Source organism: Castor canadensis, chromosome 7 (genome assembly GCF_047511655.1).
Source record: "Castor canadensis chromosome 7, mCasCan1.hap1v2, whole genome shotgun sequence".
In the NCBI taxonomy this organism is placed as follows: Eukaryota; Metazoa; Chordata; class Mammalia; order Rodentia; family Castoridae; genus Castor; species Castor canadensis.
Window position 1 is genome coordinate 144,002,481 of NC_133392.1, and position 23,282 is coordinate 144,025,762.

The 23,282-nt window shown below is 43.4% G+C and overlaps 1 protein-coding gene across 9 annotated transcripts in view; it reads left to right on the forward strand.

The window, feature by feature from the left end:
• Positions 1–1,993: 1,993 nt before the first annotated feature.
• The window catches only part of Pafah2 (platelet activating factor acetylhydrolase 2), a 33,521-nt gene continuing 12,232 nt past the window's right edge, over positions 1,994–23,282 (forward strand). The window contains exons 1-10 of one of the 9 annotated variants that reach the window (XM_020158737.2): positions 2,041–2,144; positions 2,817–2,994; positions 7,697–7,841; positions 8,771–8,924; positions 9,871–9,967; positions 14,636–14,704; positions 15,173–15,314; positions 15,648–15,761; positions 20,694–20,785; positions 23,032–23,202. In XM_020158737.2, the coding sequence (XP_020014326.1) occupies positions 7,752–7,841; positions 8,771–8,924; positions 9,871–9,967; positions 14,636–14,704; positions 15,173–15,314; positions 15,648–15,761; positions 20,694–20,785; positions 23,032–23,202 (929 nt within the window). In that variant the 5' untranslated portion in view covers positions 2,041–2,144; positions 2,817–2,994; positions 7,697–7,751. Of the gene's footprint in view, positions 2,145–2,816; positions 2,995–7,696; positions 7,842–8,770; positions 8,925–9,870; positions 9,968–14,635; positions 14,705–15,172; positions 15,315–15,647; positions 15,762–20,693; positions 20,786–23,031; positions 23,203–23,282 lie in introns of all 9 variants that reach the window. The other 8 variants (XM_020158740.2, XM_020158736.2, XM_074080941.1 and 5 more) reach the window with 8 other exon arrangements.

A 23,282-nucleotide genomic window follows, 5' to 3' on the forward strand; every position in this document is an offset into this window, starting at 1 on the left:
GATTTAATTAAAGCTGTGGTTGGTGGCAGTAGCCATGGAACATAAAAAGCTTAGTGTGGGTAGGAGAGGGGCTTGCTTGGGCTAATTAATCAGGGCTGTGCAGCTGGTTCAGGACACTCCTGACAAACCAGAGTCCCCGAGCATGGGAGGGACGGCTGGAGGTCATTTCTTCCACTCTCCTACTCCTAGACCAGGGCATGATGGGTGCATTTGCTGACTGGCAGAGTTTAACATTTCCAGAGGCAAGGATGTCACTGCCTGCTTTACCTCCTTTTCACTATAAGGAAGATCTTCCTTGGACCTGATCAAACCTGTTACAAAATAATTGAGTTTTACTACATTTCCTTCCAGTTCAGTCTTTTCTGGGATGAACAATCCAAATGCCTTTAAGTTTGCAGTAAGTCATTGGTTTTCTAGCCTTTTCCTCACAGATTTCAGTCTCCAAAAGCTCAAGCTTTCCTTCAAGTCAGCTATTGGTAGTCTTTCCCTTACCTGCTAAAGTTGATGGACTTTTTTTTTTTTTTGGTAGTACTGGAGTTTGAACTCAGGACCTCACACTTGCTAAGCAGGTACTCCACCGCTTGAGGCACTCTGTGAGCCCTTTTTTGTGTTGGGTATTTTAGAATCTTGATCCTCCTGTTCTCTGCCTCCTGAGTAGCTAGGTGTGAGCCACTGCTCCCATCTTTGTTTTGACAGAATCTCACTATGTAGTCCAGGCAGGAATTTAAGATTCTTCTGCCTCAGCCTCCCAAGTGCAGGGATTGCAGCTGTGAACCATCATGCACATATGAGAGTTTTTGAGCAGCATGAATGATCCAAATTTCTTATGGGGCTGAGGGTGTGGCTCAAGGGGTAGAGCACCAAGAGTACCACCAAGAGAAAACAAAAACAAATAAACAAAAAACAAAACAGGGCTGGAGGTGTGCATCTGTAGAGCATCTGCCTAGCAAGTGTGAAGCTCCAGTATTGCAAAAACAAAAACAAGCCTCGTCTTTCCTACAATCAGTAGTGAATTTTTTTTTGCTATTTTTAATTAGCATATATTCATTGTAGGGAGGGATTCATTGTGACAATCCTGGATATCCTTACATTGTACATTGAAAAACCTCAAATTTCTAAAGGAATTTTACAGGTCTCTTGAGGCTGGGACTCTCCCTGCCTCCCTTTCCATTTCATCTCTCACTCTGCTGGGGCAAGACATTCTTTATGCTCTCTGTACTGGCTAAGTCCTTCCTTTTGGGTCTCAATTTTAACATCTCTTCTTCTAAGAAGCCTTGGGACTACTTCGTTTCTCCCAAGTCTGGACACGAACCTTTACAAGACTTCCCGATACCTAGTGTTTCTCCCACTGGCGCACATGTAACTGTGTTGTAATTATTCCTTTGTCTTAGTTCTTTGCTAGACTGTAAATTCTGTTGAACAGAACAGTATCTGTCCAACAGAATACTGGAGAACAGTATCTGTTCACCAGTGTGTCTCCAAGAACCAGCCCAGGGCAGTCAAGTGGGGTTGAGTGGAGGGATTGGGATGTGGATTGCTAATCTCCCAGGTTTCCAGTTCTCGGCAATTGAGACTCTTGAGAACAATGGAAATGACAGATGTCAACAGGTGCGGGTTGGTAGCAAACGTGACCTTAATTTAAGTGATCAGTCTCATCTGACTCATATTTTTGTAGGAAGAAACGGATACAAGGAACACAAAATATGCTCCCACCTCCTCTCCTCTCACTAAAGACAAAGCAAAGCCAGAGCTATTTTCAGGCACGCCTAGGAACTATGTGAGGATCGGCGAGGCGGAGGGTTACTCACAGGTACTAGAAACAGTAATCCTCCGCTCAGTGTGACAGAGGCTGTTGCTCCTCAGACCACCAGGGGGAGGAATCACACCGCATCCCCGGCCTTGGGAGGTTTCGGCTAGCCTCGGGATCGCGAAGACCTCTGGGAATTGTAGTCTTGGGTCTCAGGTGGCAACTCGCGCGGTGCACCTCAGGAATTGTAGTTTTGAACAGAGGCGGGAAGTGCTTTTAAGCGCCGACGTTGAGTTCTGGAAACTACAAGTACCGGAGAGCCACGCGTTCCTGGTCGGTTTTTCGTCTCCGTCAAGGGAAAAATCTGAGGTTGTTTCTGAAGGATCACCTTGACTGGGTAAGTTTGATATGGGGAAAGCTTTGCATTCCAGTCTGATTTGGGGCCTCTTCGTTTCTCGATTCCAGGAACTGCACACTAATCTTTAATCTTCGTCCTCTCTGTTTCCTATTCAGACAGTATCCACCCACATCCCAAACCCTCCAGGGTCATCTCTCACGTTTACCCGGGCTCCCCGAGCCCTCAGCCCACTCTGACCCCCAGCCTCACTTCCCTGAAGCTTGGGCTTCTTTATGTCTTCCACACTTTGTGTGCGTCTCTTACTCTCGCTGTCCTGTTCTTCATGCTGATGGAAGAGCCCCACATTCCTTCCCGATGCCATGAACTTGAAGTCCTGGTAGGCGGTTCTAGTCCTGCTCTGCCTCTCGCTCTCTGAGACCCCGGGCAAGTCACACAGCGTCGCTGTGACTCACTTTCTTAACCTGTAAAATGGAGGTGACCGTCACTGTTAAGGTGAGGCTGGTGCGGTAGAGCCAGCAGGCTCCACGTGAAAGTGCTTTGTAAATTCTTAGGTGTCCCTAAACAACAGAGGTTATTTTTGTTGCATTCATTAGTTGTTTGGAACACCCCTAACAGGGCTGCTTTTCTAGTACTGCCAACTTCTTGCTCGAGCCTCTTTGAACTTTTGATGTCTCCATTTAAGACCAGGGTGGTATTCTTCACTTCCTCCAGAGACCAAAGATCAGACAGACCAGTGAGATTTGTCTGAAAGGAAGCTGTGGAGAGCTGCTTATCTTGTACTCTGTTCTGAAATAGCCAGTGGTGAAAAGTCCACACAGCTGGCAGAGGGACAGCCCCTGATCACCAAAAGCAGGGCCCCAGCAGGAGGACAGCTGCAGTGTAAGCCCTGGCGAGTCCCTTTGGCCTCTTCTGTTTAGCGGACTCTGGTTTTGCTAGGGATGCCTCAGGTTGAAAAAAGCGAGGAAGGAAGAATCCATTTTGCCAACAGTCCGATCCAGGAAAGATGAAAGAGACCTTGGCTGGGTATATTGAAAGAGTCACAGCATTGTTAATTAGTTCCTGACGTTTTATGAGCACTTAAAATATACATCAATTTATTTAAATTTCATTTATGAAGTGTCCCCACTTTACATATAAGAAACTTAGGCTCATGTAGTTAAAGTAGTTATAACTGTCATAGATAGTTATAGTGCCTTCTGTACATCAGGTGCTTTACATCCATTTAGTCCTTTTCAGTAACCTCATGAGTAGTTGTTATTTCTGTCATGTAGATAAATTATCAGAGGTTTAGAGTTTAAGGAACTTGCTCAAGATCTCACAGCTAATAAATAGTAGGAGTGGAATTCAGAGTCACCAAAGCCTTACTTTTCCCACTATATCACGTTGCCTTATTTTTAGATAAAAAGGAATTGAAAAGATTTAAATCAATACATTTATTGAATCCACTCTGTGTGGAAAGCATGCAGATAGATGATTTTGCCTGCAAAGAAGTATAAAACACACACAAAAGGAGTATAAAGCACATTCTTTACATTCTTTGGAGTCCATCTGAAGAAAAAAGGCATAAATGTATGAAAAAATAAATAGCACTCATTGTATAATTATTGGGACCAGCAGTGTGCAGGGCATTACATTAAGCCCAGTGACTGGCAGGAACATGCTTCTGGGTAGCCATGGGGAATTACACACAGTGAAATCATAGTCATAAAAATGGTATCAGAACACAGTGTACACTATTATCTGAATGAAAGAAAAAAAAAAAAAAAAAACCTTCCCCCATCTGGACCAGAGGTTCTCAAACCTTGCAGATCAGACAGATCTAGGGTTGTTGTTGTTGTTATTGTTTTTTGGTTTTATTTTGTGGTTTTTTTTTTTTGGTGGTTCTGGGGTTTGAACTCAGGGCCTACACCTTGAGCCACTCCACAAGCCCTTTTTTGTGTTGAGTGTTTTCGAGATAGGGTTTCTCAAATTATTTGCCTGGGTTGGTTTTGAACCACAATCCTCCTGATCTTTGTCTGCTAAGTAGCTAGGACTACAGGCATGAGCCACCAGTGCCTGGCAGATCTAGGGCTTTAAAAAAAAAATTAATTGAAGGCCAGGGGTGTAGGTCAGTGGTAAAGTGCTTGCCTGCCGTGCTCAAGGTCCTTGGTTCCATCCCCAAACATCTCTGTGAATGGAGGAAATACAGTTTTAAAGTTTCCCAGGTGATTGGGAGGATATGGGTTTAGAATAGGATCTAAATTCCACAGGGACCACTGTTCAGGCAAGTCACTGACTGAAAAGTGCTTGGTAAGGTACTAGTCTGTGAGTTGTTCTGAGGCATCCTGTGATTGGATTCCAGGTGATAGATAGGGATAGTCCTCAGAGATGAGAGGTTGGAAAGACTTGGGAAAGCTCCCAAGAGGATTTGGAGATCTCACTGGGCCTTTATGGATGGAGAGGCTCCTGGACAGGCACTACCATGAATTGTTGACAGAGTGAGCAAAAGAAGGTAGAGACACCTGGACTGATTTCCTTCGAGAATTTCATGGCATTGATTAGAAATTAGTCTGAATGCTCTGTATGAACATCTCTTTGGCAAAACTTGCAAATCAGTTGGATTTTCCATCTCATCCTACTTGAGCATCGATTTGTATGAACCTAGGGAGCACAGTCATTTTCATGTTAGCCTCCCTCTGGCCAATTATCTTCCTTAGGTGTTTATGTATTTCCAAGCAGAATTTAGGTGATCACCCTCCCAGGACTTGCCAGGACCACCAGATAGACCTGTCCTCCTGCTACCCCTATAGTGTTCTCAAATGCACTTTACTGGTGCCTGTCCCAAGCACTTCTCTCTGTGAGGGGTAAGACAAAAATCCCTTCATCCTGGTCACTGAATCCTGAAACCTGACTCATCTTTAGCTCTTCCCTCCCCTTTTGACTCTCTAAATCAGTTGTCAAACATTGTTGTTTCTGCTTTTCTTAAAATCATCACATATTTTCTAGATACTTGCTAAGAGCCAAATACTATACTAGGTGTTTTTTTGTTTTTTTTTTTTTTTTTTGGTGGGACTGGGTGCTTTAAATGTATTATTTCCCTTTGTCTCCATAGCAACCCCAGGTGGATGAATAGGATTCTGATTATGCAGATGGGAAATTGGGCGTAGAGAGATCAGGTAGCTTACACATGGCAGGCAGAAAAGGCACTAAAAAAAAAGAAGGGTCTTTCAGACTTCATTTTTTACATATCCCCTACTTCATTTCCAGAGCAGATTCTACCTCCTTAGTCTAGTGCTCGAGGACTGCTATCCAGGTCTTGTCACAGCTTTTCCTCCCGTGTCCGTCACTAGCTACCCGTTTCTCACATGTCACACGCTCTGTCTCAGTACCCTGCATGTACTCACACTTTATTCTTTTTGGCAGTTGGCTTTTCCATCTTCCCCTGCCCTCTACACCAAACTTGGGGAGCACTCTCTCTCGTCAGAACTTCTGTGGTATTTTATCTCTCTTCTGACAGTTAAGACCTGCAGCTGCTTCCTTGTCATATGGTTGATATGTGTCTTGTGCATATGCCCTCAGCAACAAGGGAGAAAAGGTCAGGGTCTATGACTAAGTCACTGTCATGCTCTATCCGTCTGGCTAAACAATCTGCTGACTGCATTGAGAGGTTAGTTTTTTCTTTTTTCTTTTTTTTGGCAGTGTTGGAGTTTGAACTCAGGGGCCTCACACTTGGTAGGCGGGTGTTCTACCAGTTGAGCCACTCCACCAGCCTTTTTTCATGTTGGGTATTTTCGAGATAGAGTCTCATGAACTATTTTCCCAGGCTGGCTTTGAACCTTAATTCTCCTGATCTCTGCCTCCTGAGTAGTGAGCATTGTAAGTATAAGCCACCAGTGCTCAGCTGCTTATATCTTTTCAAAAAGAAGTGGACTTACTTTAAAATTTGCTTCAGAGAAATAAGAGGAGGAGTTAAGTCTGTAGTCAAAAGAAAAATATTTATTACCTTCCAACAGTAAATAGAATGATGATGGTAGGCTTCTTTGAGGTTTTCCACTGGACCAGGCAGTTGGAAGCTGACAATGAGGAAATCTGCATGTAATAATAGTACTGTTTGTAAAAACAAAGAAGAGAGAGAAGGGAAGGGAAGAAAAGAAAAAGAAAAGGGCTGGAGATATAGCTCAATGGTTGAGTACTTGCCTAGCATGAGCCAAGTCCTGGGTTTGATCCCCAGCATCACAAAAAAGCTATAATAAAATAAATAGAATAGCTGAGCATGGTGGCGCACAACTGTAATCCCAGCTACACAGGAGGCAGAGGCAGGAGGATCTTGAGTTGGAGGCCAGGCCAAGAAAAGTTAGCAAGACCCTTTCTCAAAAACAAAGGGTTTGGGGGTGTAGCTCAAGTGGTAGAGTGCTTACCTAGCAAGTACAAGGTTCTGGGTTCAATCCCCAGTACCACAAACAAAATAAAATAGAAGAAAATGAATAATAGTTTTTCACTTTTGACCTTGAGTGGCTCATTAAATCTCTCAGGACCTTGGTTTCTTCATCAGTAAAGCACATGCATATACTAGGACTGGCAAAACAATCTCTAAGGTTTCTTCTTTGCTCAGGCATGCTTTGACTTGAACTCTCTGATCCCTCCCATAGCGTCTTACAGGAAGCAGAATAATTTAATGATCAACCATGTGGACCCACAACTCGGTGTCCTTTTGGATGCTTTTGATTGCAAGCAATAGAGATCTCAATTCGGGAACCTGAGATTGGGAGGACCAAGGTTGGAGACCAGCTCAAGCAAAAAAGTTACTAAGACCCCATCTCAACCAATAAGCTGGGTGTAGTGGAGTGTAGGAGGATCAATGTCCAAAGCTGACTCAGACAAAAACTCAAGACCCTATCTGAAAAATAACTAAAGCAAAAGCTCAATGGTAGAGTTCCTGCCTAGCACGCATGAGATTCTAAGTGCCACAAAAAACAACACCCTCCCCCACCCGGAAATCTCAATTCTGTTTCTGTTGATTTAAATAAGAAAGGGAATTTATTGACTCAGGTAACTAGAGAGTCTAGGAGTGAGTTTCCCCTTTTGAGCAGAGTCAGTCATGGAGTAGACAGACCTGGATTTACTACCCATAACCAAGGTTGCTTGGGAAAGTTATTCGGCCTCTCAGTGCCTTAGTTTCCTCATGTATAAAACACATCTTTACCTACCTCAGAGAGTTGAGATAGTGAAATGAGCTTAGTACAGTGCTGACAATAAATATTAAATCTCAGAGGGTGCCGTAATCTGTGTTGTAATCTCGATAGCAGTTACTGCTATGCCTGGCACATGGAAGGGGTTGTATACATGCTTGTTAGTAGGTTTTGACGAGTATGGAGGTTCTCTCTCTTCTTTACCACCATTTCCTCACCCACCAGGAAAAAAGAAATACAGCCCTTAAATGTTGGCAAAGTCAGTGTGGCAAAGTAGATGATGTGCATGATTGGATGAGTGGGTGGCAGGAAGGATGGGGTGATAAGGATGTGGGAAAGTAGACAGGTGTGGTACATGACCAATGTAAGCAAAAGAAGCTACAAAGAAACCAGCAAGTGGCCCTTCTGTGTTCCACCCTCCAGCCATCAAGTTCAGTACCACACAGCCACACAGTCCTTTGATCCAGCTGGGGATGAGATGGGGGCCAGCCAATCTATGAGCTTTCCAGCTATCTCGGGACCCCACCTGGTAGGCTGTGGGGATGTGATGGAGGGTCAGAATCTCCAGGTAAGTGTCTCCAGCTCTGTCTCTACATGGCTCCACTGTTTCTGCCTGTGCCCGGACTTAGTGACAACAGGTCTGAGTGTGCAGTTCCAGGTGGGGAAGCTGAGTTAGGACCCGGTCTGCATTTCCTTATCAGCCCCCTGGTCTGTCTTCCCTGACCTTTTTCTTCCTCTTTCCAAATACTAGAACCTTCCCAAATGACAGAGATGTGTTCTTTCTCCAGCTAGGAGGAAAGGGGGGGGCTCTAGACCATCTCGCCCATCTTGAGGGCAGTTGCCTGATCTGGAAAGGTTTTCAGTCTCATGCTAATGTGAGTGAATGAGAGGAAGAGCAGGGCTATGGGCCATCGCCCTTCACTTGCATACCTAGGTGGGAAGATGGTCTCCTCTCCTGCTTCCCTCCAAACTTTCCTTCCACCAGTTTCTAGGTTTTTGTTCTGTTGGCCCTTGGACTCACCATTCCCCTGTAAGAGGCAACCACCTCCTGGTGGCGTCTCACCTACTCCCCTGTAAAATGACTATGCTGCTGCTTTCTGAGAGCCAGCCCGGAGGAGTGGCCTGGGTCACTCACTGATGCCACCCTATTTAGCACAAGGGCAAATCTTTAGCACCCCAGGCTCCTCCAAGCCTGGGCTCAGGGCCAGATTTAAATCTTTCAATGTCCCAAGCACTCAGAATATTTTAGTGCCCTCCCAAGATGTAAATCAAAATATATTTGGCTATTTAAAATAACAAAGGCCTTCCACATATGCTAAAAATATAATTGCCTTTTTTCCTGGATTTTCTAAATGTAAAATTTAGATATATTGAAGAACCCTAAGTTTCTCTGTGTTGGTACTCTGCCTGGCTAGTGTTCCAATCGCCTGTGTCTGCTGGAAACCTAGCAGTGCCTCAGCTTCTTGTGCTGAGTAGCTACTCTCTTCTTTCCTACAGGGAAGCTTCTTTCGACTCTTCTACCCCTGCCAAGAGACAGACAAGACCTTGGAGCAGCCCCTCTGGATTCCTCGTTATGAGTACTTCACTGGCCTGGCTGATTACCTGCAGTTTAATAAGCGCTGGGCAGGGTTGCTACTCAACCTGGCTGTGGGTAAGGCCGGCCTGGCTGCAGATGCTTTCCCAGTTGCTTGGTTACCAGGAAAATCCCATAGATGATACCCAGGTAGATACAGTACCTTTCAGCTTATAAATCCAGCCTTCTCCTGATAGGTGGTATGGAGAGTTAGGAGAGAATTTCATACATAAATTTGGTGACTGAGATACACTTCCTGGATTCAATCCAGATGAATTTCCCTGTCTGAACATCTACCTTTGCAGGGCTGTAGCATGGGATATATATAAAGCCTCTAGTAGTGCAGTGCTTGAGATATTGTATGGGCATATAAGTGATGGCTATAACTCCTTTATTCAGCATGTATTAAACCTCACCCTGTGTCAGCCGCTGTGTAGGTTAGATTTTTTCTTTCTTTTTTTTTTGGTGGTGCTGGGACTCTTAACCTCAGTCCTCATATATGTTAGGCAAGCATTCTACCACTGAGCTACATCCCCAGCCCCTAGATAAGACATTCTGAACCCTCAGGGAGCATATAGTCTCCTGCAGTTCTCCTTCCAGCCCTCCCCTCTTCTGTTTCGGATCTTACTGAATCATTCACTTCTTCTAAAGCCCCACCCCAGGAACTCTGCTTACTGCCTTGCCATCTCAAGGATCTGTCTTCTATTTGATCAGTACTGCCTCCTTGGATTTTTTTTCTTGAGGTTCTGGGGATGGAACCCAGGGCCTCCTGCATGCTACACTTTACCACTGAACTACACCCCAATCTTGCTCCTTTGGATTTATCTTGTTTTTTTATTGTGTTCACTCCCCCTAGGGAAGAAAAGAGGAGAGAACAGGTGATGATTGCCCTGAGTGGAACAGGTGCTATTGGTAGTTCTCCAGAGGGGAGGAACACAAGTGCCCACACACACCTATGGCCAGGCTGCCCTTGGAATTACAGTTCCAGGGCAACCAGAGATTCTATAACCCATGTCTCTGCCAGGATCTTGTCGCCTGCCTATTAGCTGGAATGGCCCCTTTAAGACAAAGGACTCTGGATACCCTTTGATCATCTTCTCCCATGGCATGGGAGGTTTCAGGTAAGAGCTTTTGCCTCCTGGACCTTGCCATATTCTTTGCCTAGAGACCACTGCTAAGTCTTAGCTTATTCTCTAATGGCAGAATAACAGACATTTCCATCTGCTAGCTGTCTTATCCACTATCTGCTCCATACCATAGCATTAGAAATCCCTTCTCTAGAAGCCCTTTCCCCAGCCCTTTTTGTGGAGCCTTTCAGAAGCCTTCTCTTGTCGTGTTTAAGCAGTTACATACATGTATGCTTTTCATTGGATTCCTATATTACAGCTCAGAAGTACTAGGAAGTGCTTAAGATTTGTAGTAGGAGGGTCATTTATTCAACCTGTGTTGAGGGACCACTCTGTGTTTGGCAGTGGCATGGTGGAGAATAAGATAGGCTTTCTCCCTGTGCTCACAAACTCCAGCCATATCACTTTTGTCCTGTATGAGCTGGGGAAAGTTGTAGAACTCTGAGCCTGGATTTCAACATCTGCCAAATGGGGATGCTGCTTCCACAGGATGGTTTACAAGGATTCAGTTGGATTGGAGCCTACTATGTGCGTATCTGTGTCAGTTTTCCTCTTCCTTTTTCACATGGAGGGACATGATGATAGTAAACTAAGATCTCTTTCAACAGGCTTTGGGAAACAGGCTTAAGTTTCTAATTTAGTATCCATTCAGGATTCTTCCCATGACTTCTAATTTCTACACCATGGTGTGCTATTTAGCTTAATAATTGTAGCATGTGTTCCTAGTTAAGCTTGTCAGTGCTTTCTCTGTTTGTTCATCTGTCACCTTGTATGTCTCGTCTATTCCCCAGCGTGTCACACATCTCAAAGGTCTCCCCACCCCCAAACCATTGTCCACACTGTAGCCAGGGAGATCTGTTTTAAAACCAAATGAGCTTGTCATTCCAGCATCTTGGACAGTGCCTAGCTTATAGTAGATGTTCAATAAGTAGTTATTGACTAAATGAATGTTAATTAAGTTTTAATTAACTTTTTAATAACTCTTTGAAGTTAATTCCATTTTTTTGTGAGTAACGAGGGAGAGTTTATTGAGATATAAAAGTGTAAAGTGGGAGAGTAGAGCCCCCAGAGTTGGGGGGAGGGGCTTCCAAGAGAGAATGTCCCTAATTCCATTCTTTTCATGCTCTTACTTAGATGAAGTTCCACAACAGTTTCCAGGCTCATTTCTTGCTACTTGCACCCCTCCAGCTTTGCAGACAAACTGACCTTCTTATAGTTACTTAAAGGCAGTATGTTACTCCCTGCCTCAGGTCATCATCTGGCTGGTTCCTTTTCCTGGAATATCCTTGTTTTGCTTATCTTCTCTTTTCCCTTTCCCTTGTTTGTATGGTCAGTTCCAAACTGCTTTCAAGTCTTAGTTTCCATGACATGTTGGTTTTTTGATTTGGGGTCTTGCTATGCAGCCCACACTGGCTTCAAACTTACAGTCCTCCTGCCCAGACTTCAAACAGTGGGATTATAGGTATAAACCATCACACCTGGCTTTGATGCCACTTTCTTAGGATTACCTGACCTGTATGTTATTTTAGCAGTTTTCCAGTCAATCTGTACTTTTCAGTACTTAATTGTAATGAAATTTTTTTACTTGTGTAATTATTCTTTAATATCTATCTTCTCTAGTATAGTGAAAGCTTTGTGAAGGCAGATAAATATTTATCAACTGAATACAAGGGCTGTGTTTATTGGGTTCTTTTTTTTTTCCTTTTTGTTTTTGGTGCTACCAGGATTTGAACTCAGAACCTCATGCTTGCCAGGCAGGTGCTCTACCATTTGAGCCACTCTGCCAGTTCTTGGTGGGTTCTTATTCATTCAGCAGACATCTGTTGAGCACCTACTCAGTGTCAGTCGCTGGCCATGAGAGGAAGGTGTGACATACAAAGATAAACAAATCAAGGAATTCATGTGTATTAGAGGAGCTGGCACATAGATTTATATGGCTAGCCCATAGCCAGAAGTGGAGAATAGATGTGGAGATGAGAGATGAGGCTAGAAAGGCAAGTAGATGGTTTTCAGTGTTTTCCTTTTTTTTGAGACAGGGTCTCCCTGTGTAACCCAGGCATGATCCTTCCAAGTGGTGGGATCACTGGCATGTACCATGATATCCAGCTTCAGTGTTGCTTCCTTATTCAATAAACTGAGTACCTGCTGTGTGCCAGGGCTTGTGTCAGGATTGAGCATTCAGTGGTGAATAAGACAATCCTTGCCTGAGTGGACGTCTGGAAAATTTTAGTCTAGCAGAGAAAAGAAACCAAGAAACTTTCCCTCCTACACCCATAGGTATGTTCTAGAGAGCAGATAAACGCATGACTTTGGAGGTGGGCTTTTTGGTTTAAGAATCTCTATTGAGACTTTACACCTCAATAGACCAGGGTGAGTCAATTATAAATATTCTTCATCTGCCAAGGTGAAATTCTAAGGAAAAGGGCAAAGTGGTGAAAAGGACATTATTTCCTCTTATTACATCTCTAGTTAATTTGACTGTCATAGACCTGTGGCTTCCCACCCAGGGGGGAGTGTATACATTTAAATACTACCTCACAGTTTGCAGTGTGCCATTGTCTTATGTGGTTCCCACACAGTCTAAAGCAGATAGGTGGGGATGTATGCTTTATAGCTGAACAAGCAGGCTCTGAACAGTAGACTTACCCAAGATTACACAGTTTGAACTGGGAAGGGATCAGACATTTCTCTGCTTCTTCAATCCAGCTCACTACCTCCCCAGAAAAGTAGGAGAAGATGAAAGAAAACTTAAGAAACTGAGCTGGGGACATGGCTCAAGTGCTAGAGTGCTTGCGTAGCAAGCTGAGGCCTTGAGTTCAAGCCCCAGTATCCATCCCCCCAACAAGAAAAGAGAAAAGAAAACTTAAGAAACTGACCTTTCAGACAGGTGCTGGTGGCTCACACCTGTAATCCTAGTTACGAGGGAGGATCAAGGTTTAAAGCCAGTCCAGGTAAATAGTTCACGAAATCCTTTCTTGAAAAAAACCTTCACATAAAAGGGCTGATGGAGTGACTCAAGGTGTCACTTCTTTTATAATCTTGTTCCACCATGTGTGGCTTCTGTTTCTAAAGTTATTTCATGATCTGGGGTGGCTGCTTTAGTTCTAGCCATTATGTCTACATCTCAGGTAGTAAGAAAGGAACATTCTGTTTTTTAAAGGAAACTTCCTGGAAGTTCTATATAACACAACTGCTTGTATCTCACTGGCTAGTACTACTCTATCCATTATAGTAGTGTCTAGCTCCATGTACTTTTGAACCCCTAAATAATAAACTACTTTATAAACTTAAAATTTTGAGTATATCTTGAAATTACAATAGGTTAAGTAGATTATAATAGGTTAAGTAAAATTTAATAGCTATAATAAACTATGATAGGTTAAGTAAAATATATTGTTTAAGTTAATATTATGTTTTGTCTTACTTTTTTTTTTTTTCTTTCCCATATTGGAGATTGGATTCAGGGCCTTTTCTTGCTGACAAGTGTGCTACAGCTTGAGTCATGCCCCCAGTTCTTACTTTTTTTTTTTTTTTTGTCTTTTTAGTGGTGCTGGGGTTTGAGCCCAGGCTTGCTAGGCAGGTGCTCTACCACCTGAGCCACTTCGCCAGCCCTTTTTTTGTGTTGGATATATTCTTTTCTTTTTGGAGGTACTGGGGTTTGAACACAGGGCTTGTGCTTGCTAAGCAGGCACTCTACCATTTGAGCCACTCCACCAGCCCTGTTTTGTGATTTTTTTTTTTTTGTGATAAGGTTTCGGTACTATTCGCCCAGCCTGGCTTTGAACCTCAATCCTCCTGGTCTCTGCCTTCTTAGTAGCTAGGATTACAGGCGTGAGCCACTGCTCCCACTGTCCCAATATTTTTATTTCCCATCTCATAATAGGAAAAAATGTCCACTGAAAACCTTTAAATTACTTTGAAATTTAGCACTGTATTTCGATTGCACCCTACTGGACTAACATGGCTACAGGGGGAGGCTGGGAAATATAATATTTTGATGGCTTGACAGTGTTGTCAATTATTGAGAAGGAAAGGAAAAATAGGTGCTTCTTTCTGGAAAGTTGGAGGACAACAAAACAATTCACATGCAAAATTGCATATGAGTTGCATATTTAAAAAGTAGCCACCTGGGTGCCAGTAGTTCACACCTGCAATCCTATCTACTTGGGAGGCTGAGCTCAGGAGGAGAGCTGTTCAAGGTCAGCCCAGGCAAAGAGTTTGAGAGATCCTATCTTGAAAATAACCAGAGCAAAATGGACTGGAGGAGTGGCTCAAGCAGTAGAACACCTGCTTTGCAAGTGTAAAGCCCTGAGTTCAAACCTCAGTGCCACAAAAAAAAAAAAAAAAAAAAAGCCAGACTTCCTGTCCTCAGGGACCTTAACAACTAGTTTGGGAAACATGACAATAAAACCTCCATTGGAGTAGCCAGAATACATTTGGAGGTGGGGCTGTACTGATTCAGTGGGGTTGGAAGACACTGAGGATTGATTGTACCTCCCTAGAGGGAGGGTACAGGGAGCCTGGTAGAATGAGGGAAGGCTGTCTAGACAATACTTCCCTGGTCAGTCTTTTGAGATGGCCACCAGCAGAGCATAGTTGGAAGAAAGTGAAAGCTAGGCCATTCTTTTGATCCCTTCTCCCTGTTCCTTTGTGAATCTCTAGGACGGTGTATTCAGCCTTCTGCATGGAGTTGGCTTCCCGTGGCTTTGTGGTTGCTGTGCCAGAACACAGGTGAGGGATGACACCCTCACCTCATGGATTGGGTGCCTGCAGTGAACTAGGATATAGGCTAGTCCTCTATCAATGTATTATTTGTGTTGTTCTTGATGTTGTTGTTACAGTGCTGAGGATTAAACTTAGAGCTTCAGACTTGCTAGACAAGTGTGCTACTATTAAACTACACCTCCAGCCTCAATGTATTATTTCCAGTTCTCCCAATAACATGCAAATACTTTACTCATTTTAATAAGGTTCAAAGATGTTAAATAACTTTCCTAAAGTGACACAGCTGAGTCAGGGTTCAAACCCACGTTTGTTTCCAAAACCCACGTTTTTTTACTTTCCTTTGCCCCCAGATCTCCTTTCCTACTAGCCAAAGAGGGTATCTAAGTATCTTGGTTAGAAGGGTGGAGCTAGTAAAAGGGAAAAGTAATCTCATGAGTGTCTTCTCCTTCCTCTTTGATGGCATATATATTTCAGGGACAAGTCAGCTTCAACTACCTATTTCTGCAAGCAGGCTTCAGAGGAAAACCAGCCTACCAATGAGTCACTAGAAGAGGAATGGATTCCCTACCGTCGAATTGAAGAAGGGGAGAAGGAATTCCATATCCGGAATCCACAGGTAGGCTTGGGCCAACTGGGGAGGGAAAGTTAATAAGCCTGTTCCCTCTACTGTATTTACTGATATTAGTCAGCTTTCTGTCACTATTACAAAATGCTTGACAGAGATAATCAACTTTTAAGAGATAAGGTTTATTTAGCTCACGTTTCTGGAGGTTCCAGTTCAAGATCAGACACTTTGGATGTCTGGTGAGGGTGTTAGATGCAATAGTAAGAGTATGTGGTGAAACAAACCCATTCACCTCATGAACCAGGAAACAGAAGAAAGGAAAAGACCAAGGTCTCACAGTCCCCTTCAAGGACGCATCCCCAATGTCACAGGGCTCTGTTACAGGTGCACCAGCGGGTAAGGGAGTGTGTGCAGGTGCTGAGGATCCTGCAGGAAGTCACTGCTGGGAGGACTGTCCTCAACATCTTGCCTGGTGGGTTGGATCTGATGACCTTGAAGGTATGGCAACAATTGGTAAGGCCCAGGGCCACATATGCATCATAACTTTCTTGGTTGCAGGTAATAAACCTGACTTACTAGCCAAAATAGAACTTCCTGGCTCACACAGCAGCAAAATCACAGGCAGATTTTAGCCCAGGATCTTAGACATTCTTATCAGATCTCTGTGGTCTTCTCTTCCTTCTTCTAGCTGTTTCTCTGTGTTCATGTGGGCCTCATTCTCACCAAATTCTCTCCTTTAGGCAAGAAAGATGATCTGGCAGCCCAGGCCTGTGTCTCAACTCAGAATTAAAATGAAAGGAAACTCTTTTAGCTTCCAGGTTGTGGTCTAGTGTAGGTTATGTGCCCCTCACGGGCCAATCGCTGTGTGGGAGGGAAAAGCTATTTTGACTGGCCTCACTGGGATGTATCTGGGCCAAGGGAACCTGAGCCACCAGGATTAAGGGCCACACCATGGCCATGTGGATAGAGGAGAGCTGGCTCATTCCCCAAAGGAAGGGCTGGTGAGGGGCAAACAACTTGTATGCAGGCTAATTCCTTTGCCACTTGAGCTTCTCCACCAGCCCTAATTTCTTCTTTTCTTCTTCTTTTTTTTTTTTGTGTGGACATGGATAAGCAAATTGTTTAGTAAAAGTAAGCTGGTGACCATTGTTTGGATGCTGGCTGTGTACAGGACACTAGTAGGCACCAAGGCCTTGCTCAGCCCTGCATGGGCTTCAAAGGGGCAGAGGGCAAGAGTCTAACCCAAGCACCATGGACACCACATCTGCTCTGCTGGGACTCTCCCTAATTCCTTCTTTTGAGGAAATCTCAGGAACTCTCTTGGGAGGATATGAAACTATCCTGGCTATGGAATTGAGTACCTATGAAGGTAGTGTCCACTCCCAACTCCCAATCTTTTTTCCCCCAATATTAAAATAGTTCAGGCTCTGTTAGAGAACCAAGAAATCACATAAAAGCATGAAGAAAAAAAACAACAATTTTTTTGATATTTGATGTTTGCCCTTCTGTTTATTTTTAAAATGCATTAGTAATATGTATACATTTTTTAAAAATGTTATTTAAAACAAACTGTTTTGTGGCTCTTTTTTCACTTAGCAAAGCAGCGTCTTCTCATGCTAGTTAATGTTTTTCTAAGTCATATTTTTGTTTATTAACTTTTTTTTTGCGGTACTAGGGTTTGAACTCAGGGCCTTGTGCTTGAGCCACGCCTCTAGCCCATATGACATATTTTTAATAGTCATGTAATAATCTATTATGTGAATAAGAATGTTACTATATTGAGTACTTATGATGAGAGTTCCTCACATGAACTTAGGAAGTCAATACTATTACCTCTGTATAGTGAAAGAAACCAAGCATCAAAAAGGCTAAGTATCCACCTAAGGTTACTGAGCTAAGTAAGAGGTAGAGTCAGACATTAAACTGGGGCTTTCTGATCCCAAAGCCTCTTAGTAAATCTCTTTTAAAGGCTGTTGTGAGCTGGGCACTGGTGGCTCACACCTGTAAGCCTTGCTACTCAGGAGGCAGATAAGGAGGGTCAAGGTTCAAAGCCAGCCCAGGCAAATGGTTCGGTCAGACCCTATCTCAAAAAAGCCTCTCACAAAAAAAGAGTTGGTGGAGTGGTTCATAGTATAGGCCCTGACTTCAAACCCCAGGACTGTGAAATAAATAAATAAGTAAATAAATAAATAAATAATAAAGACTGTGGTAATAACCTCCAGGGAGAAACATCTGCCTGGGTCGCCAGTGGGTGAGGCAGAAGCTGGAATCTAGAGTGCTTTACCAACTATTTGGTGTGTGCCATAAGTTCCCTCCAAAGGCAGTGGCCCTGAACACTGCAGTGCAGGCCCGCATGACCTGTGAGCCTAAGATAGGCACTGGGGAATGGCAGGGTACAGTCCAGTTGGATTATTTAAGAGGCAGCCTTTTGGAGGAAATGACAGAATTTTTAAAAAAAGCTAAGTAACTTTTTACCTATCGGATTAAAATCCAAAAAATTGATTGTTTCCTCTGTTGAAAAGCTATTGGGAAGTAGATATCCTCCCACACTGAGAGTGAGAGTGCAGTTGCCCCATGGAGGGCAGTTTGGCAAGAACTATCAACACTATAAATGCACATATTCCTTGAGCTAGCAATTTTCAGTCCTGGGAATTCGTCCAATAATACCTGCACACATGCAGCATGGTGCATTGTCAGTGTTGTTTATAATAGCAGATAATTGCTAGGAGCCTAAAATGTTCACCGGTAGGAGAACTGGTTACTAGATGATTGAATAGACCCTGTCTTATTTGGGTAATGCTAATTGTTACAGCACCTAAACCTCCTAGCTCAGTGGCTTAATACTATAGATCCTTGCTTCTCTCCTACACAAAGTCCACAGGGCACCTGTGCAAAAGGCAACTCAAGGATTCAGGTTCCATTCATCTCAGGGCTCTACCCTCTTTCACTTGTGAATCCCAAATGTGCTGTGTACATTAAGCCAACAGAATGGGAAAGGGTTTGTCAGAGAGTTTTTATGGACCAGGCTTGGAAGTTTGGATACCACTTCTGCTCACATTCTGTCGGCTAGAATTCAGGCACAAAGCCACATTTAAATGCTGGGCAATAGTGTAGCTGTGTGTCCAGGGATAGATTTGGTGATCAGCCAGCTGTCTATTTCATGATGAAGTCAAATATAGCTGTAAGAGGATAAGGAAGCTCTTTCTGTACTAATACTATGATACGAAAATACTAGATACAGAACCTCTGTGGAAAAAGAGGAAAGAGTGTATATTCATGTTACTTGCATATGCAGAAGCAAACACCACACAGACACAAAAAACTGTTACCTGTTTGGGGGTAGGAAGAGGGTAGCTCTGTGGAAAAGAAACTGGGTCGGTGGGAGGCTTCTCTATATACTCCTGATTTTGGAGGTATATGAACATAGTTGCCTATTAAAAGGTCAAAAAAAAAAAAAAAAAAAAACTAAAGAGGCTATCCACCCCAGTTACTGACCTGAAAGTACTGAGCCTTGGGATAAAAACTGGGGAGAGCAAGGCTTCTGTGCAGAGACTGAGCCACAAAGCCTGGAGAGATTTCCGGAGTCCCTTAGCAGGCAGCTGCGGTGGCTTTTTATATAACCATACCCTGAAGGCTTCTGGGACAACCAGAAATAGATACTTGCAGTGCAGTTAGAGCAAACAGAATCACTGTCTCTTCCCCTGGGCTTTGGATAAAAATCAGGACAGATATCCAAAGAGGAAGTATAACCCAAGTTGGTTTCTGTACAAGCAGTCCTTGCTCCAGAGCAGAGGAAGGACAGCAGGAGCTTCCCTGTTCTCCCCTCTTGCTAGTGACTAGCACATGAGGCAGAGGCTGCCAAGGATGGAGAGAGCTTATTTATTCTTAGCATGCTCTTAGACTGATGAGCCAGTGTGGAACCTAGTAACTTCATTCCATTCATTTGATCAAATATAGTTGAATGTCAACCCTAGGCTAGGTTTTAGTTTAGTAGATGATAAGATTACAAAAGTAAAGATGAAAAGCATGTTTTTTTTTTTTTTATTCATATGTGCATACAATGTTTGGGTCATTTCTCCTCCCTCCCCCCAAAAAGCATGTTTTTCAGAATTCCTACCTAGGAAGGCTTTTGACACACAGGATTGTTGGTCTGTTCTCCAGTAGGCAGGAGGCTCTTTGTTGTTTTTCATTTTATTTTGTGTTGCTGGGCATGCTAGACAATTGCTCTACCACTGAGCTACACCTCCACAGGTTCTTTTTTTTTTTGGTGGTACTAGTGTTTGAACTCAAGGCCTCATGTTTGCTAAGCAGACACTCTACCACTTAAGCCATGCCTGCAGCCCTTTTTGTTTTGTTTATTTTTGAGATAGGATCACACTTTATACCCCTGGATTGTAATCCCCCTATTTATAGGTCCAATGACAGGCATATGCCACTACACCCAGCTTTTTTTTTTTTTTCAATTGGTTGAGATAGGGGTCTCAAGAACTTTATTTCCCAGGCTAGCTTCAAATTGTAATCCTCCTGATCTTCCTTATCCTTAGTAGGCATGAGCCAAGTCACCCAGCCAAATATCAATAATTTTTTTTTTGGTGGTACTGGGGCTTGAACTCAGGATCTAAAGCTTGCTAGGCAGGTGCACTGCCACTTGAGCCACACCTCGGAGGTTCTTTTCCAAGGTTATTATTTATCTTTTTTTTTTGAAACAGGATCTCACTATATAGCCTAGGCTGGCCTTGAACTCATGATCCTCCTGCTTCATCATCCTGAGTGCTGGGATTTTAGGAGTATAACACCATGCCCAAACCAGACTTTTTTTTTTAAACATTTTTGTCGATGTTGTTTATTTTTGGGGGGAGGGGTTGTTGTCATTGTCTTCTTCTTCTCCTTAACCTTTTGTATTTTTCTTTTTCTTTTTTTTTTTTTTTCAGTTTTTTTGTTTGCTTCCTGGTGGTATTGGGGATTGAATTCAGAACTTCACACTTGCTAGGCAAAAACTTTACCATTTGAGCCACGCCTCCAGTCTGAGTTTTTGGGGGTTTTGTTTGTTTCTTTGTTTGTTGAGACAGAGCCTTGCTTTGTAAACCAGGATGACCTGGAATTCACTATGTAGACCAGACTGGCCCCAAATTTGTGATCCTCCTGCCTTAACCTCCCGAGTGCTAAAATTACAGGCATATATCATCAGGCCTGGCTCCAGAGGTTTTTTTTTTTTTTCTTTGTTGGTACTGGGGCTGGCTAGGCAAGCTCTCTACCACTTGAGCCACACCCCCCCAGGCCCTCAGAGCTTATTAATAGTGTGAGTTTGATGGGGTCACTCACTATATCATGCCCTCACCTCGGTCCTTCACTATTTCTTCTTGCCCCTGAAAACTTCCTAAAAAAGCAGTTTTTAATTTCTGGCTCAACTAAATATTCTGCTTTCCTCAGGGCAGCATTGACGTGAACCGTGTGGCTGTAATGGGGCATTCATTTGGAGGGGCCACAGCTATTCTGGCTTTGGCAAAGGAGGCCCAGTTTCGGTGAGTTTCCCATTGTCGCTGTTGCTTGTAGCTCCACACGCCACTCATTTATTCATTCAGCAAGTGCTTGTTACACACAAGCGTCATGTTCTAAGCACTGTTTGAGGGGCTGGGGATTCAGTGGTGATGGAGAAAACAAGATCTCTGACTTCATAGAATTATGTTATTATGATAGGAGACCATCCAGTAAAGAAGCTAACAGATAGTAGAATCTTCAATGAAGAAAGTAAAGTATGAGTTGGGTGTGGTAGCACACTGTAATGCCAGCACTCTGGAGACTTTGGAGGTGGATTGAGAGTTCAAGGTCAGCCTGGGCTGACCAGACCCTGTCTCCCATCCAAGTACTAACCAGGCCCCACCCTTCTTAGCTTCTGAGATCAGATCGGGTGCATTCAGGGTGGTATGGCCATAAACACCCTGTCTCAAAAATGAAAAATAAAACAGAACAAAAAACGAACCAACTAAACGGGCTGATATGTTAGAATGTTATCATGAGCAAGCTGTGTCAGAAACACAGATGAACACACTTATGTCTTTCCACAGAATTTATTGGATAACAGTAAATTCACAAGCTATGGCAATTTCATTGGTATTAGTTTGCCAAGTACTACTGATTTTGCTTGATAGCCATGAGCCAGATGACAAATAGGTTCTTTTATCCTAAATTACTAATATTAATTAGTAATTATCATGGGGATAAAAGACCATACACTTCACAATAATACAGAAGTTACAGAATTGCTAAGAAAGAGTTAAACTAGCTGCAGGGGTCAAAGAAGCCTCGCTTCAGGCAAAAGCAGAGAGCTGATACAGGTGCAAAGAGAGTTAACTGTAGGTGGTTAGATAAGATACTAACCCAGTCACTGAGTTGTGAGACTTGGTAGTGTCAAAACACAGAGCTAGTTCAAGGCTGGTTCTAGGTTCAGAGCTGCTTCCCAGCTCAACTGGGCATTTGAGTAGGTCAGATTAAGCAAGGGGATAGAACTGAGCTGAAGCCCCAGCTACAGAGTTGGGAATTCATTGCCTGTCAATCTGTGACCACGCACTGGCTGGTCTGAGGACAGCAAGTCAGTGTGTGCTGCCATACCACAGTGTTAGTTTTCCCTCCTTTCATATAACTAAGGTGAGGGGTTTCATCATTCCTTGGTCTGGTGTGTTTGGTAAGTTCCTGGGCCTGTTTTTTTCTGATATGCCCATGTGTCCAGGTGTTTCTGATTTAGTTTGGATAAGTTCATAGGTGGTAATATTTTATTTGCAAAATAAGCTATTTATCAGTCTGTGGTTTGTGCTGGACAGATGGTGGTTGTTTACTTGCACAAACAAGATGCAGAGTCATTCTGCCTCAGCATTTGCACTCAAAATGGAGCAAACTGCTGTTTTAGAAGATGGAGTCACTCAGAGCAAGGAACAGCCTGAAAGCTACTGTTCTATACAATATATACTAACTCCTCCTGTCTCTACTGCCCGAGTAGCTGGAACTACAAGAGTTAGGATTTCAAGTACAGGCTACCACTGGTGACATAATTTTGTCCTTGCATCTAGGAGAATTTTCCTGATCTCCCCTCCTGCATAGGCTCTAGACTCAGATAGCATCTTGTGTAATTAGGCATGGTTGGTTGATTTTGGCAGTACTGGGGTTTGAATTCAGGGCCTCTACCACTTGAGCCACTCTATCCGCCCTTTTTTGTGTTGGGTATTTTTGAGATAGGGTCTTGGAAACTATTTTGCCCAGGCTGGCTTCAAACCTTGATCCTCCTTATCTCTGCCTCCCAAGTAGCTAGGATTACAGGTGTGAGCCACCAGTACCCAGCATATATTGTTTTGTTACCTTTTCTGCTGTCTTCCCTGCTGGCCTGGGAACTCTTTGGGAATAACAACTCTGTCATTAATCTTTGTGTCTGAATACAAGGCTAAGCAACAGTAGATACTCAAAGAGTGTTGAGTGAGTGAATGATTAAATGAATAAAGTACCATTCTGCATACCTTGAGTCAGTCACCTGAGAGTAGATTCAGAGAAAGAGACTTGACCTTTGTTTTCAGGGAGTGTAAACTCTGTAAGGATCTTTGATGACAGGTAAAAAGGATCCCTATCCAAGATCCTAATTGAAGGGTGTGGGTCCTGGTACTCATTTCCTGGCTTTCTAAGCCTTCAGCCCACCAGAAGAGCCCCTATCTTTTCCCTATCACCCTAACTATTCTTGCCTGGGTTTCTTTGTGGCAGCTCCAAATGTCTGGTCCTATTCCAGGTGTGCTGTGGCCCTGGATGCTTGGATGTTTCCTCTGGAACATGACTTTTACCCCAAGGCCAGGGGCCCTGTGTTCTTTATCAATGCCGAGAAGTTCCAGACAGTGGAGAGTATCAACTTGATGAAGAAGATATGTGCCCAGCATGAGCAGTCCAGGATCATAACTGTCCTGTGAGTAAGCCCCAAGGTCATGATTTCAGAGTCCTCTCTATTTTCCATCAGCTGTGGCTTCCTTAATTTCTTCTGGGTCA